The 14262-nt window shown below is 38.1% G+C and overlaps 1 protein-coding gene across 4 annotated transcripts in view; it reads right to left on the reverse strand.

Annotated features, from left to right (window-relative positions):
- Window positions 1-9408, reverse strand: part of ATF7IP2 (activating transcription factor 7 interacting protein 2) — a 118155-nt gene extending 108747 nt beyond the window's left edge. For all 4 annotated transcript variants that reach the window (XM_053694914.1, XM_053694912.1, XM_053694913.1 and 1 more), the window contains exon 1: window positions 9264-9408. In XM_053694914.1, the coding sequence (XP_053550889.1) occupies window positions 9264-9311 (48 nt within the window). In that variant the 5' untranslated portion in view covers window positions 9312-9408. The remainder of the gene's footprint in view (window positions 1-9263) is intronic.
- Window positions 9409-14262: the final 4854 nt, after the last annotated feature.

Here is a 14262-nt window from a genome sequence, read left to right on the forward strand (position 1 = left end):
ATCCTCTAATGAAATATTTATGTTATTTTTCAACTAATATGGCCCTTATCCGTCTCTTGCTATTAAAGATTTGTGCAAAATTAAACCTCAGGTCTTGTAAGACAATGGCTTTCCTTAAAGATAACAAAAACACAATGTGGAAGTTTTTAAAAGTTATTCAATTTTGGAAAACTAAATTAGAATCTCCACATAGCAAAGTAAAATATCATAAAGGCAAAAGCTATAAGACTGCATCAATACTTAATAATGATACACTACTTTTATGTGATTATTTTCAGGATTCAGGCAGTTTATCATCAGCACAAAGGAATGAGACGGTTAGTTTTTTTACTTAGTTTTATTCCGCAAGTTGATTATAATAACACGACTGATCTTTGCAACTACTAAAAGCAATCTAGGTTAAAGGGATACTAAACCCCCCAAAAAATTATCTTTCATGATTCAGATAGAGCATGCAATGTTAAGCAACTTTCAACTCACGTGTTTACTGGTGCTGTCCAATCAGCAAGGACAACCTAAGTTAGGAACCAAAAATGGGCCGCCTTCTAAACTAGAAAGTTGCATCTCTGAGTCATGAAAGAAAAGATTTGGGTTCAGTGTCCCTTTAACAGAACTAAGTTGCCTGTGCAAATACTAAAAAGCAATCTAAGTTTACGATTCTTCTAGCTAGTTTACAATAATTACTACAACACCATTACACCGCGATTCATCATCCTGCTGTGGCGACACGTCTGAGCAATTGGGTAGGAGAGGTGGTCTTGGGAAACACTGTCAATACACTCGGCAGGTGAGATCTCCCGACATATTGCAAAGAGATGCTCCTATATAAACTGTTAGTTTATATTACAGTTCTGGCATCAATCCACAGACCACTGAGACTATGAGGCCCATTTATCAAGCTCCGTATGGAGCTTGTGGACCCGTGTTTCTGGCGAGTCTTCAGACTCGCCAGAAAAAGCAGTTACGAAACAGCGGTCTAAAGACCGGTGCTCCATAACCCTGTCCGCCTGCTGAGATGAGGCGGACAGGAATCGCCACAATTAAATCCGATCGAGTTGATTGACACCTCCCTGCTGTTGGCCGCGAATCTGCAGGGAGCAGCGTTGCACCAGCAGCTCTTGTGAGCTGCTGGTGCAATGCGGAATATGGAGAGCGTATTGCTCTCCGCATTCAGCGAGGTCTGTCAGACCTGATCGGCACTGTCGGATCAGGTCCGCAAGACTTTTGATACAAAGGCACCACTCCCTGCAAGTTGGACTGAAGCCAAAATAGTTGAAAAGACCACTGTGGCTTCGCCCAAGTTATCAGGAGCATTCAGGTTCTTTCCCCGACGTCAATCGTGTGTTTATTGCCTATTTCCCTGGCTAGATGTTTCTTATCACAGCAACTGATCTGGGCTTACCATTTCCGAATGACCACAGAGGCAGAACTTTTCCCCCCCCCCCCACTTTCTGCAATGATAGTTTTAGTGAAAAATTTTCTGCAGGTCAGTTTGCCTAATATAAAATTGTATTAATTTCAGTTACATTAACGGTCATCAATATTTGGCTGTCTTCTTCAAACAGTGCTTCACTCTGGCTGCACTATGTTATGGAAACCTTATACAGTGCAGCCAGAGCACAGCGCTGTTTAAAGAGAACAGCCTGATGAGGAGCAGCGCCGCAAAGTGAAAGAGCTAACAGTTCTTGCATGTGTCCCATTTTTTCTGCAGACATGCTGCATTTTCTGAGATGGCATCTCAGATCACAGCATGTTATGCCTTGGGGTGCTTTTACATACAGTTAATTCTATAATCAATTCTGTAAAGGGCAAAATGCTACATGAGCAATTTATAATAGTCTCATGCAACACCTTGCTCACGTCTAAAAACACATTCTACCTAAGATACTGCAAAAAAAGATACCCAGACATTGTAACTAGAACAAACAGAACACACAGACAAGCAACTACTGTTCCTAATGGTTTTTTTAAGTTTCTTATTGAACATACATCTGTTGTAGGTTTTCAGTCCCTGCTCCCTTGTCTATTTTATACATTTCTGTACATTCTCAGCTTTAATGTCTTAAAAATGCAATTCAGCAATTACTCAATTACGTATTAGTAACGAGAACACTGATAGCTAAATAACTAAAACAAGAGTTACATGAACAGTACTTCAGCCATCTTCCTTACAACTACCAACACTGTTTAAAGGGACAGTAAAGTCAAAGTTAGTTCCATTGACTAATACATGGGAAATTGACCCTTTAGGTTGTTTTTTTATATGAAATGGCAGTTTCTCCTAGTTGAAACCACAACTGATACAAAAAATATTCAAGATGGAACATACAGTTTTAAACAACTTTACAGTTTACTTCTAATATCCAAGTTGTGTTGCTTTTTTGCTATTCATTATTGAAAAGAATACCTAGGCAGACTCCGGAGCAGCAATGCACTACTGGGAGCTACCTGCTGATTGGTGGCGGAACTTACATGCATAGCCATTGGCTCACATGTGTTCAGCTAGCTCCCAGTAGTGCATTGCTGCTTCTTCAACAAAGGTTACCAAGAGAAAATTACATTTGTTAATAGAAGTTAAATGGGAAGTTGTTTAAAATTGTAAAATCTGAATCATGAAATAAATATTTTGGATTTTTAGCAAAAGCAAATAGCCTTATCTTTATCTCGATGCACAATAGCCTTCCTTAGCTTATTTCCGTTTGGAAAAAAAGCCAGGACCTAGGCCCCGATATTCAAAACATGCATCTCCGATTGGATAGAATGGGGATCGAAACTTCAGCAAAAGTCTGCCGACATCGCCACTTAGCTGCAATGTGCGTCTGTGGGGGTTGTCATTAAATTGTGTTTATACAAAATAGACTGTTGTGCAGTCACAAAAATAAAAAAAGGTTTTCTCTGTAGTAACATAATTATGGATATGTAAATTCAGTTTCACTACCTAGATTTGTTACACTGGGAAATAATCGCCAATGAAAAGCAGGCGAGACTGAGATGCATAGCTAAGATGGAGGACAGTGCTTTGTACAGAAACCAACAGCAGTTTCCCCATTAAAATACAGGTTACGCCCATGGAACGCTCTTGAAACTCCCACAGAATGCCTATTGGTCATGTCTGCAATTTACTTTTTTTTGTCTTTATTAACGAACACACAACTTCTATAGGAGCTGGGAATTGAATAGTATAATGTTAGAATATGTATATAAACTGTAAGCGCGATTGTACTAATCCTCCGTTCTTAGGCGTGTATTTTAACCAATTTTAATATTGTTAGTGTATTCTTAATATTTACATTTTAAGAATGCACAAACACAATAGTCCTATTTCAAAATAAATGTGAATGTGATGTGTTTGTAATATTCATAATTTCCAGAATATTGTGATGTTATATTAAAGTGATAGCAAATCCTAGTGTTAAAAAACAAAAAAGGCTAGGATTTACAATTACTAAAAATAAAGGCCCCTTCATTTATAGAAAGAAAGAAAAAAAACACGGATGAAAAAAGGTGCCTTTATTTTGCCACGGCTTCTATGCTTAGCCAAGTGGTTCCGATAGCCCTGCTTATTTTTTTCAATGAGGTGACGTTTGCACTTCTTAGCTAATAGTTGCGCTAGCCTACAGCATAATGCCGATCAGCCCACACTGCTATTGGCTAAGGGGTAGAAATGTCACCCGATTATATAATTTTATATATATATATATATATATATATATATATATATATATATATATATATATATATATATATATATAGGCCGCGGGCGGCCAAAGACACCTTTTTTTTTTTAACCTAATGAGTGAAGGTGGCCTTTATTTTTAGTGATGGTAAATCCTAGCATTTCATAAACACTAGGATTTACCATCACTTTAATAATATATAATAATACAGAACGTTTGCTACAGAGCAATTGCAATACAATGAAAACAATCACAATATATATATTGTGAAACATGAATATTGCAATCTGGTGTTCTCAATATAGCGTAAAGATGAATATTAAGATCACACAATAGCAACCTTAAAATCTGTAACAATACAGGTCTAAGGCACACAATAGAATATTAGTACAATCATGCTTACAGTTTACATACATATTCTAACATTAAATATATATTTCACATACCCACAATCTTCCAGCTCCTACAGGTGTACTATTGATATGCAAAGCAGGATTTTTTTTTAAATAACAAATATGATTAAAAAAAGGTCAAAAGTCTTTGAGGTTTGATTTCATCTTGATAAAGGCGGATGTGCTGCTGAAACGTGTAGAGAAAACCTGTTATTTAATTAATTAAAGCTGGAATTCTTGACTTGCAATGTCCGGATCCTTTAACTTAGCACTTATAGGTTATGTATTTCTGTAAATACATTCCTTTTATACTGTATTGCACGATCCTTTGTTTCCTTCATTCTGAGGTTCCTTGTAAACAAAGATACATCAGGATATGCCCTTAAAAGGATATCACAGCCATTGTGTAACACTGCAGACATACAGTCAGGGAAAGACTGAAGCAGGCCGAGTCTTCCAGGGAAGGGATTAAATTGATGTAAGCATGTTATGGTTTATACTTTAGTTCTGGCTTCTGATCTAAAAAATGCTGTTAATATAAAGTCAGATGTATATATTCATTGGTAATTAGCAATGCACCATTACAGTAGTGCTATACAGGTAGTACAATTAACAAAAACCAAGAAAGGGAAGGCATTCGGGCAACAAAGGATTACAGGGCCCAGTTATCTTCAGGCCATACACTCAGAAGGCACAGATCCTAAAATCCTACTCCCAGTTTGTACATTTTTGTTTAAGAGAAAATATATATATATGTGTGTGTGTTTGTAATTTTTTTTTTTTTTAACGTGTGTATGCATGCATGTATATGCATTACAAGCAGATTCTTCAGTATTCTAGCTAAGCAAGTCTCTATTGGTTTTTAAAACTATTAAAAACAGGGGCACTTTCATTCATGAAAGTTTACATTTCAGCAGTTTGGTTAAAATACTACTTTTTTTTCTTGCAAGCCGGAGCAGCGACTCCCCCTCCTGCTGCTCGTTTCTTCTTATGTCAGCAATGACGAATCAGGCTTCCTCCAATCACAGCTTCCCCCACCCCCCCGAGAGCAAATATTGCCTGAGGACCACACCATGATTGGAGGAAGCCGGATTCTTGATTGCCAACGTATGAAGAGACGAGCGGGGGAAACGCTGCTCCAGCTTGCAAGAAGAAAAGGTAAGTATTTTAACAAAACTGGTGAAATGTAAACTTTCATGAATGAATGTGCCCGTTTTAATAGTATTTTTAAAAACTGGGCACTCATTCGTGAAAGTTTACATTCACTTTAATGGAGATCTTTCCCTTCAGGAAACAAGACAATTCCCATTGCACAACAAAAGTACACGGAATAGCTTCCAACTCTTCCCAGCAAATTTACAGTCAAATCTAGTTTTTCCAGCTTTTGTCTGATCTCTTGTGTAAGATTCAGGCATCAGATTTCCAAGACAGTTTTTTTTTACATTCTTTCCTTGCGTCTACTTTCAAGGTGTTTAGAGAATTGAAATATTAGGCTGTATATAGTTTTGCCACCAAGCCAAGAATTTTATGTTGCAAATGTTCAAGTAATTAAGCCTCAAATTCAAATCAAAAGGTACAAAATATTACAGCTTCAATCACACACACTCTGTTGGGATCTTTAATGTTAACACAAAGTTCCATCAACAAACAGCACAGATGCCCGTTTTACCGGCTTGTTTTTTATTGCTACAAGAATGATATGATAATCAATATTTCCTTACATATACAGTATAGTAAAGATGCAGTAACCGAGGAAGAAATACTTATAAGGAGTGGATCATTGCAAATATCATTTGATTTCATTCTGAAGTGCTTTTCAGGTTTAAACGTGTTAATCTACCTTCTGGTGCAGGTAAAAACCTGTATAGAATGTATAGAAACAGTTGCTGCATAACGTGACAGTCAATAAAGTCTTACATTCAGGACAAACAGTTTAAGGCTAAAGACGCACTTAAACGTTCTATTTGGTTTTCCGTAGTTTCTGGTCAAACTCATTCTATTTTAATGGGCATAAAAAGCAAAATTAAACGGATGATTCCAACCGAGACTGCGACTAAGACTTTTCACGAGTACTTTTTTTCAGCAGATAAATTTCTGAATGTCAGCTAATAAGATTGTTGTGTTTTCAGTGATCACAACCATAACATTTATCTCACAACCCCTTTTTGCCTTGTTAAGCTCTTGGTATTGAAGAAAAAAAAAAAAAAAAAGTGGTATCGGGGGTCGCTCAATTACATCACAGGTTGGAGATTCTATATGTTGATTTGTCGCTTTTAATCACGTGTAGTGATGCTACTAGAAGACATGCATGACATTAACCTTATAGACGTGTTATGATTAGAACTGATGTGTGCAGTGGGCACGTGCGTTTGTCGGGTTATGGATTCTGCTTACTTAACATAAGTATCAGTTTGGGGACTTGCTTACTAAGGTTATGCAGTATGGTGGGGTATATTAATTGTGTTGTGCACATTTGTAAAACAGATGTTTGTTGTATTCTAAAAATTTTCGGGGGGCAGATCGATAAGTGAAACTAAAAAAAAAAATGGTGCCCTAAATGGATCATTAGAATATACAGATATTGAATTGGAAAAAAATAAATAAATCACAAAACACAGGACTGTATAGAGCTGCTCAACGAATTGATAATCGAACAGATGCTGCAGATTAAACAATGGGCGTGGCTGAATGATCTGGTTGAACTAGAAAACAAGCTCATATTCACCGGTTAATTATCAAACAATAGACTTAAAAGCGTTGCTAGGTAGGCTCAGGAGCAACAATGCATTACTGGTTGCCATAGACATCTGTTTCTTTGTCTCAGTACATGTGCTCACTAGATCCCAGTAATGTATTGCTGTTCTAGAGCTGACTTTACCCGGTGCAGTTGTGCGCACAAGATACCGGTAATGTCACATACAGTTGTACATATGCATAAGTGCAAATAAAATGCACTTTGTTTTCTGCACCTTTATGTTTCCTAAAATAGAACTGCAACCGGCTATTTGTATGTACGAGCGAATCACAGTGATGCAGCTCCCCCTCCCCCCCGTGTATTAAACCAGTTATCAGAACTAAGGACATTTTATTAAAGACGGAAAAGCTTAGAACTACACTTCAAGCAAAACAAACCTATGTAGAGGCTGGGGTGCTGCACAAATATATGGGAGCTTTATCAACTGTCAAACTTATGCTTTTTTTGCTAGATATTACAGTACAGCCAATAAACGTATGTGTTTGTGATTGGCTGGGGGCGGTCACAGGATGAGGAGAAACAGAATTTGACATTTGTCCGAAAAAAAGAAAAGAAAAAAAAAATCTACTCATTTGAAATGTATACAAAAATGCTATTGCATTGTCTTTCTATTATGCACTTGTTGATTATTAAATTCTGCTGTATGTACTGCTTCTTTAATAAATTAGCCATCAGATTTAGAAGACTAATTACAATAATAAGTATAAAATTTGAGGATGAAAATAGTGTTATCAAATTGATGGGGGAATATCAGTAACATTAAAAACACTAGCACCATTTCACTTGTTAATGTAGACTGCGCCTCAGATTACAACACAAACCATTTTATACCTGGACGGGAGCGATTTTTTAAGGTTCAGTTTAAGATAATAAATGTTAAACGTAGAAATTAAATATTTGATCACAGTGAAACTGCTTCTCTGTGTGTACAGTTGTCTAACTGAAAATAAAAAAAAAATTGTTATTCTAAATATACCTACATTGGTTAATGAAAAACCAACTCTGCACACCATACTAAAGAGAGTAATTATAAAATAACAAAAATGAAGCCGCCACTTCAAACCAGTTTTGTTTTCTTTCGAATCGAACAAATACATGTACTATAGCACAGCTAGATTGTAAACTCTGCAGGGAACAGGGCCCTGTAATTAGCTCTGAAGTATCTCGTAGCGGAATTCAAATTAAGATAATAGAACTAGCAAAACTCACCACAAAATGGTCCAATAATGCGTAATATTGCGAAGGTTTAAATCGATCATCAACAGACTTACCTTGAGAATAAATACAATTTTCGTAGTTTACTATTTTATGTCCAACTCGAGCATATTCTTACAGTTAACCATTCCAACTGGCTTTTACCATCTAGGGTGTGTATCTATATGCAACACCCAGAAAACTATGGTTGTGAAGAAAAAAAAAGGGGAAGTTCTAATACTTTCAGACGTACACCGTTCCTCAGACATGGTGCAATTCCTATCCAAATGTGATCTCCTTTCCATATTAAAATTTGCAATCTAATGAATTAGTCGATTTTTGAAACTGAGTCAGGAGTTTAATTTAGGAGCCAGCCACGGGTAGATTATTGGGCTTTGTGTAAATATAGTGTAATCCAAAACATTAGAAGCCAGTAGAAAATGTTTTAGAGTGAGCTGTGACTTGCAGGATTTGTCGATCTACGCAGAAGACGAGGTTTCGTATTTTTCTAGTATATATATTAACCAATCTATTTCTGACACTTATGGTATATAACTATTTTAGCCACCTCCAGAACTACTGGTCGGGTTCGTGCAAACAAAAACAACTACTAAATATCCATTTAAAGTGATATAAAGTTAAAGCGCTCTAATTTGCAAGATAATTTTATTATTTAACAAAGTCGTGCTCTAGACTCATTCCGTCCATGACGTGAGCAGTGATTGGCAGCTACGTGCGTACACAACTCCTGATTGGTTCACCAACTGCGCCACGCTAAGGGGCACTTCTGGTATTTGCCCTTTCCTCTAAGTTTGCTACATGCTTGAGCGCTTTGCAAAGGTTAAAGACAATTAGCGATTGTTTAATAACATTTTCTAATAAATTTGAATACTATTTCAAGGCAGCTGCCCCTCTAAGCCACTTGGCAATAAACTGGGGGCAGCACCTGTAGGTAGCCAGCCACTGAATTACACAGGGAGAGCTATAGACCCCACAAGAAAACTTATAAATAAGTTCTGCAGCTGGGGACAGAGCTTGTGCACAACTAACAAATACCCCTTTAGTCTCACAAAGCAGCTGTGAAGAGGAGCCAGTCTCAGGGGGCACATATACCCCAGGGCAGCCTGGGAAGTACTGTCTAGAGGGGTCCCCAGGCACATGGCTCATTCTGCTGCAAGTAAACAAAGCCCAGGGGAACAGAAGAGGCAGATTTGTCACTCGGCGGCGGATGTGACTCCTGCTTACCGTACTCCCGGTTCCTTCACCAGCAGCAGCGCTCCCATCAGCCTCCATGGCGCCGTTACTCTGCCCCTTTCTCCTTATAGCTTTACCCGGGCCTCGGCCGTCACGTGCACGCGGGAGACGTCTGCTGTACAGTGCGCGCGCCCGCGTCGCCAGAACAAGGGGGTGACTGCACGGCAGATCACGTGACCCGCACTCAACAACAAAAGACTAACGCTTCAGGGGGAAGGAGGCGTGGCCACGACTCCAGCAAACGAATAACCAATAAGCGTTGGGAATTGGGGATTTGTATATGATGTTTGTAACGGTTAGGCCAATCCTTTTGGAAGTGAGGGAGGGACTGGAGTTTGTGAGAGGAAGTAAATGGCTTCTGCACTAAACATACCTGATGCACACTATACACAGTTTGTGTAGCAGGATTACAATAACAAGTTTATGTGTGACGTTATTACCTATTTAAATCACATAAAAACCTAAAAGTTCTGCTGTTACTGGAGCCATTTTGAAATACATTTATGTTAAAGTATTGCTTTAGTTGTGATATCTGTAAGGTACACCATAATGGCAGATGTCCTCTATAAATAATACCCACCTAGAAATGTGACCAGATTCACTAAAGCTTGTTACTCTGCCTTACCAATAACTAAGCCAAGTCCCCAGTCTGCAGTAAAATATATGTAACCATACTGGTTTTGACATATGAATGTTGTCCATTTGACACAGACATGATGACCAAGAGCCCAACATAGGGCTTGAAATGTCATTTTCCCATGTTGTGGAAGCAATAAAGAAGTTTTATTATTTGTGCCAAGAGGCTGGATTCCATTGCCTTTCATTGTGTAAGCTGGGATTGGCAGTCGCTGATGAATCCGTGCCCCAGGCTGCTGTCTCCTTCGATAGCATTTGATACAGGTCAAAGGTCTTATCTGAGGCCTGATGGTCATATAACTAAACCCGTCCCGTTTCTAGTCGTCAAATATTATTGTAGGGCTGCTAGCAACCGTATGTGATCTCATATGATCATGCCCAGTACCGACAGATTGTCCAGACATTGGCAACCCTAGTCGTACCTCCTAAATGTATTTATTTTTATTTTGTAACTTGGGAGGCTGTTGACAGTTCTGCCACAGAGTTAATGTGGCGCAGTTGGCGCCAGTGTCTTGGCTGGGCAGTGGGCAGTCTGTAATGAGAGTTAAAGGGTAGGATTCAAGTGGTCCTCAGGTTCACTTTGTATAACTGCGACAAAAATACAGGAAATTGCTCTTATACCTACTGGGACCAAATGGCAAAATGTGACACAGTTGGAAGCTCTTCGATATACGGTATTTGCCTGTCTGTCTATCTATTCCTCCTATCTATTCACTAAATTCACCAATGTAGGGCTAGATTACAAGTGGAACGCTAATTTATTTAGCGCCCGCAAACGAGCAAATTTGCTCGTTTGTGGGTGCACAATAAAAATCCAGCCATTACAAGTGGTAGTGATAGCAATTAGCAATCACAAAATGAACCAGAAGTAAGATATCTGATTAATTTTCTAAATATTCCCCAACTGCCCTCAAACTTATTTAAAAAAAATTAAAAATAGCATTTTTTTTATTAAAAGAAACTGCACTAAGCAGTTATAAGGGGTTAAAAGTGGCCGGTGTGCCTTTACATTGCTGTCTGTGGGAACTGTGTGTTCCCTGTAAATATATATATATATATATATATATATATATATATATATATATATATATATATATATATATATATATATATATAGTATTCATATACATACAGTATATATTTACAATCTGCTGCCTATCGCTGTGCGACTTACCCCCTTCGCTGTAATAGTTCTGATGCTGTGTCTCACAGCATGAGAACAGGCTCCCATTGGAGCCTATGGAAGCATGGTCTTTTGAGCGCAAAGCTTCCATGCAATGTGAACGTGAGGTCGCATTCGCATTGTGGGCTACTTAAAATACCAGTGCACATTTGCGTGTGCTGGTATTACGAGTGGAGAGCAAATATCACGCTTGTGAAAGCGCAATTTTGCGCTCCACTCGTAATCTGGCCCATGATATTTTGGGATAACAGAGACCTTAGCCAGACACATTAACATCTTTAGAAAAAATACTACATTTGCAAAAAAAAAAAACCCCACATATTTCACATAGTTTATTGCTCAATGGACAATTACATGTTCTAATTCGCCTGCAAAGGAGTTAAACACATAGCAGAAGTATATCTTGGAATCCCCAGAGCACTTATGGTATGGAGTGGAAACTGCCGCTTACCCAATCAGCAGAGCTAATCTCACAGCCCTAGCACTGCTGATTGGATCACCTCCAGCTGCTGTACGGGGCTAGCAGCGCTTTGTGTGTCCCAAGCAGTACTACTACTATGTGTTTAATCCCTTGGGTGTAAAACACATAGAGGTGCAGGGTCACTGGTCTTAAAATTACTATTCTAACATATTAGAGCATGTCATATTTTGACTGTAATGGCCCTTTAAAAACTAGTCAATTATGTTAAAGAGCTGTATATATAATTGCAATATGTATTTATCTATTCAAATGAATTTTATCTTTTTTTTACACTATGTGCTTCCTGTCGCATACAAGGAGGAAGAGGCCTTTGCAGGAAGGTTTAGCTTAGCCTGATGTCATTAAACTTCTAGGGTAGTGAATAGACTAGATAACAGGGAGTCAGATTCACTCATTCCCAGAACTGACAGAAGAAAAAAGTTTTTGAAAATTCTTTACTCTTATCACGCTGGGCGCAGGGCTACACTGGAAATTTCTAAGTGCTAGCTTTGTAAGAAAACAAGTAGGTTTTTTTTTTTTTTTAACACAGTCTGTTTCTTTTTATATTCACTTTGATTTGATTTTGATATTAGTTTTTTTACCAAAGGAGCACTGTTTAACCCTTTAAGCACACAGCTTTCAGTTTGCTCAATTGTTTTATGACGGAAAAATTCCGTCATATATCCTTAAGAGGTTAATATCCCTTTAAAAGGACATTGTACACTAGATTTTTCTTTGCGTAAATGTTTTGTAGATGATCCATTTATCTTGGCCACCCTGGTAATACTTATGAGTGAGGGGCGTGTACAGTGCTATCCACTCCCCTCATTTACATAAAAGCCTTAAGGGACACTGAACCCAAATGTTTTCTTTTGTGATTCAGATAGAGCATGAAATTTTACTTTCTGATTTACTCCTATTATCAATTTTTCTTCGTTCTCTTGCTATCTTTATTTGAAAAAGACAACTAAGTTTTTTTTGGGTTCAGACTCTGGACAGCATTTTTTTATTGGTGGATGAATTTATCCACCAATCAGCAAGGACAACCCAGGTTGCAGTACTCATTATGGAACATGAATGATCCAGGTCAGCTTGAGTCCCAACCTGGTACAGCCCAGGAGGAGTCAGGGGCAACTACAAGGTATGTTTAGCATCATTTTTTCTTTGGTGTTGTAAATGTATTTTACTTTTATGTTCATATTATTTATTGGTTGGTTTTACTCTTTTATAGTAATTCAGCACAGCCTTTGCCCACCTGTTCCCTATGTAATAATCATTGCTGGCAGGACAAGAAACTCTGTAAAGTGTGTATTGGCCAGATTTATGGTGAAAGCTTTTCTATAACACCTGAGGGTTCCTTTGAAAATTTGCATAACCTTGATTGTGCTTCTGATGGTGAAGATTCAGAAAATGATTTACCTATGGTAAATAAATTTATTAAAGGGATTAAAAGTTCCCTGGGCATAGAAGATGAACAGTCTCAAGTGCCATCTAATTCTTTTCAAGATAATGAAAATTTTGTATCTTTTCTTACAGATTTTAATATGGTAACTTATTTTTGTTTATCAGCTGCTACCAGTATCTATGTCTACTGCTAACCATGTTAGAAGAGCATTGTGGCTGCAACTTTGGGAGGCTGATCCAGGTTCCAAGTTGAATTTATTAACTCTTCCTTTTGAAGGAGATATGCTATTCGGTAAGCAGATAGAAACCTTCATTTCAAAAAGAACAGGAGGTAAGAGTCCTTTCCTCCCACAGGTTTTCAAAGGATGAAAACACCCCTCTTTTGCTCACAGACAACATAATATGTATCAAAATTTTAAAGTTTCTTCCAGAAAGGATTTTCTTCAGCATCAAGATGGAAGATCTAATTTTCAGTTTCGAGGTAGGGGACGTGGTAAGTCCTTTCCTTCCTTTCAGGCTAAAAAGCAATGATGGTGGGCTGACCCAGATCTTGCCTCTGGGAGGAAGATTGCTCAATTTCAGGGAGGTCTGGGTGGCCAGTATATCAGACCAATGGGTTCTGGGGATTCTTCAGCACGGTTATCATCTGAAGTTCAGGAGAAAACCTATTCTTCCATACTTAGTAAAAACTCCACTCGCCAGGGATCCTGTTAAACTAAAGGCCATATTAGAGTTTGTCAGCAAGCTCATGTGCAACAGTGTTATTCATCAGATACCAATCCAAGATTACGACAAAGGATTTTATTTACCTCTTTTTCTGGTAAAAAAAGAAAGATGCTTCCTGGAGGCCCGTTCTGGATCTTCGAGTATTAAACACTTTTCTCAAGAATCAGCATTTCAAGATGGAATCTGTTCTATCAGTAATCAATCTCATCCCATCAAAAACCTTTTTGCTTTCCGTAGATCTAAAGGATGCTTATTTCCTATTGCAAGACAGCACAGCAAGTTCCTCTGTTTTATGGTCAGAGACCGTCATTTTAAATTTTCAGCCCTTCCCTTCGGGATTTCTACTGCTCCAAGGGTTTTTACAAAGGTATTGGTCCCTCTAATAGCATAGTTACGTGTCAAGGTATTATTCATAATCCATTATTTAGACAACATTCTTCTACTGGCAAGTTCACGACAACAGGCCTATCCTACTAAACTTTCTTCAGGATCACGGCTGGAACATCAATTTTCAAAAGAGCCAACTTCAACCTTGCCAAAAGTTAGTTTTCCTAGGGGCACACTTCAACACACAGAAGGAG

This window comes from Bombina bombina, chromosome 11 (genome assembly GCF_027579735.1).
Source record: "Bombina bombina isolate aBomBom1 chromosome 11, aBomBom1.pri, whole genome shotgun sequence".
Taxonomy (NCBI): Eukaryota; Metazoa; Chordata; class Amphibia; order Anura; family Bombinatoridae; genus Bombina; species Bombina bombina.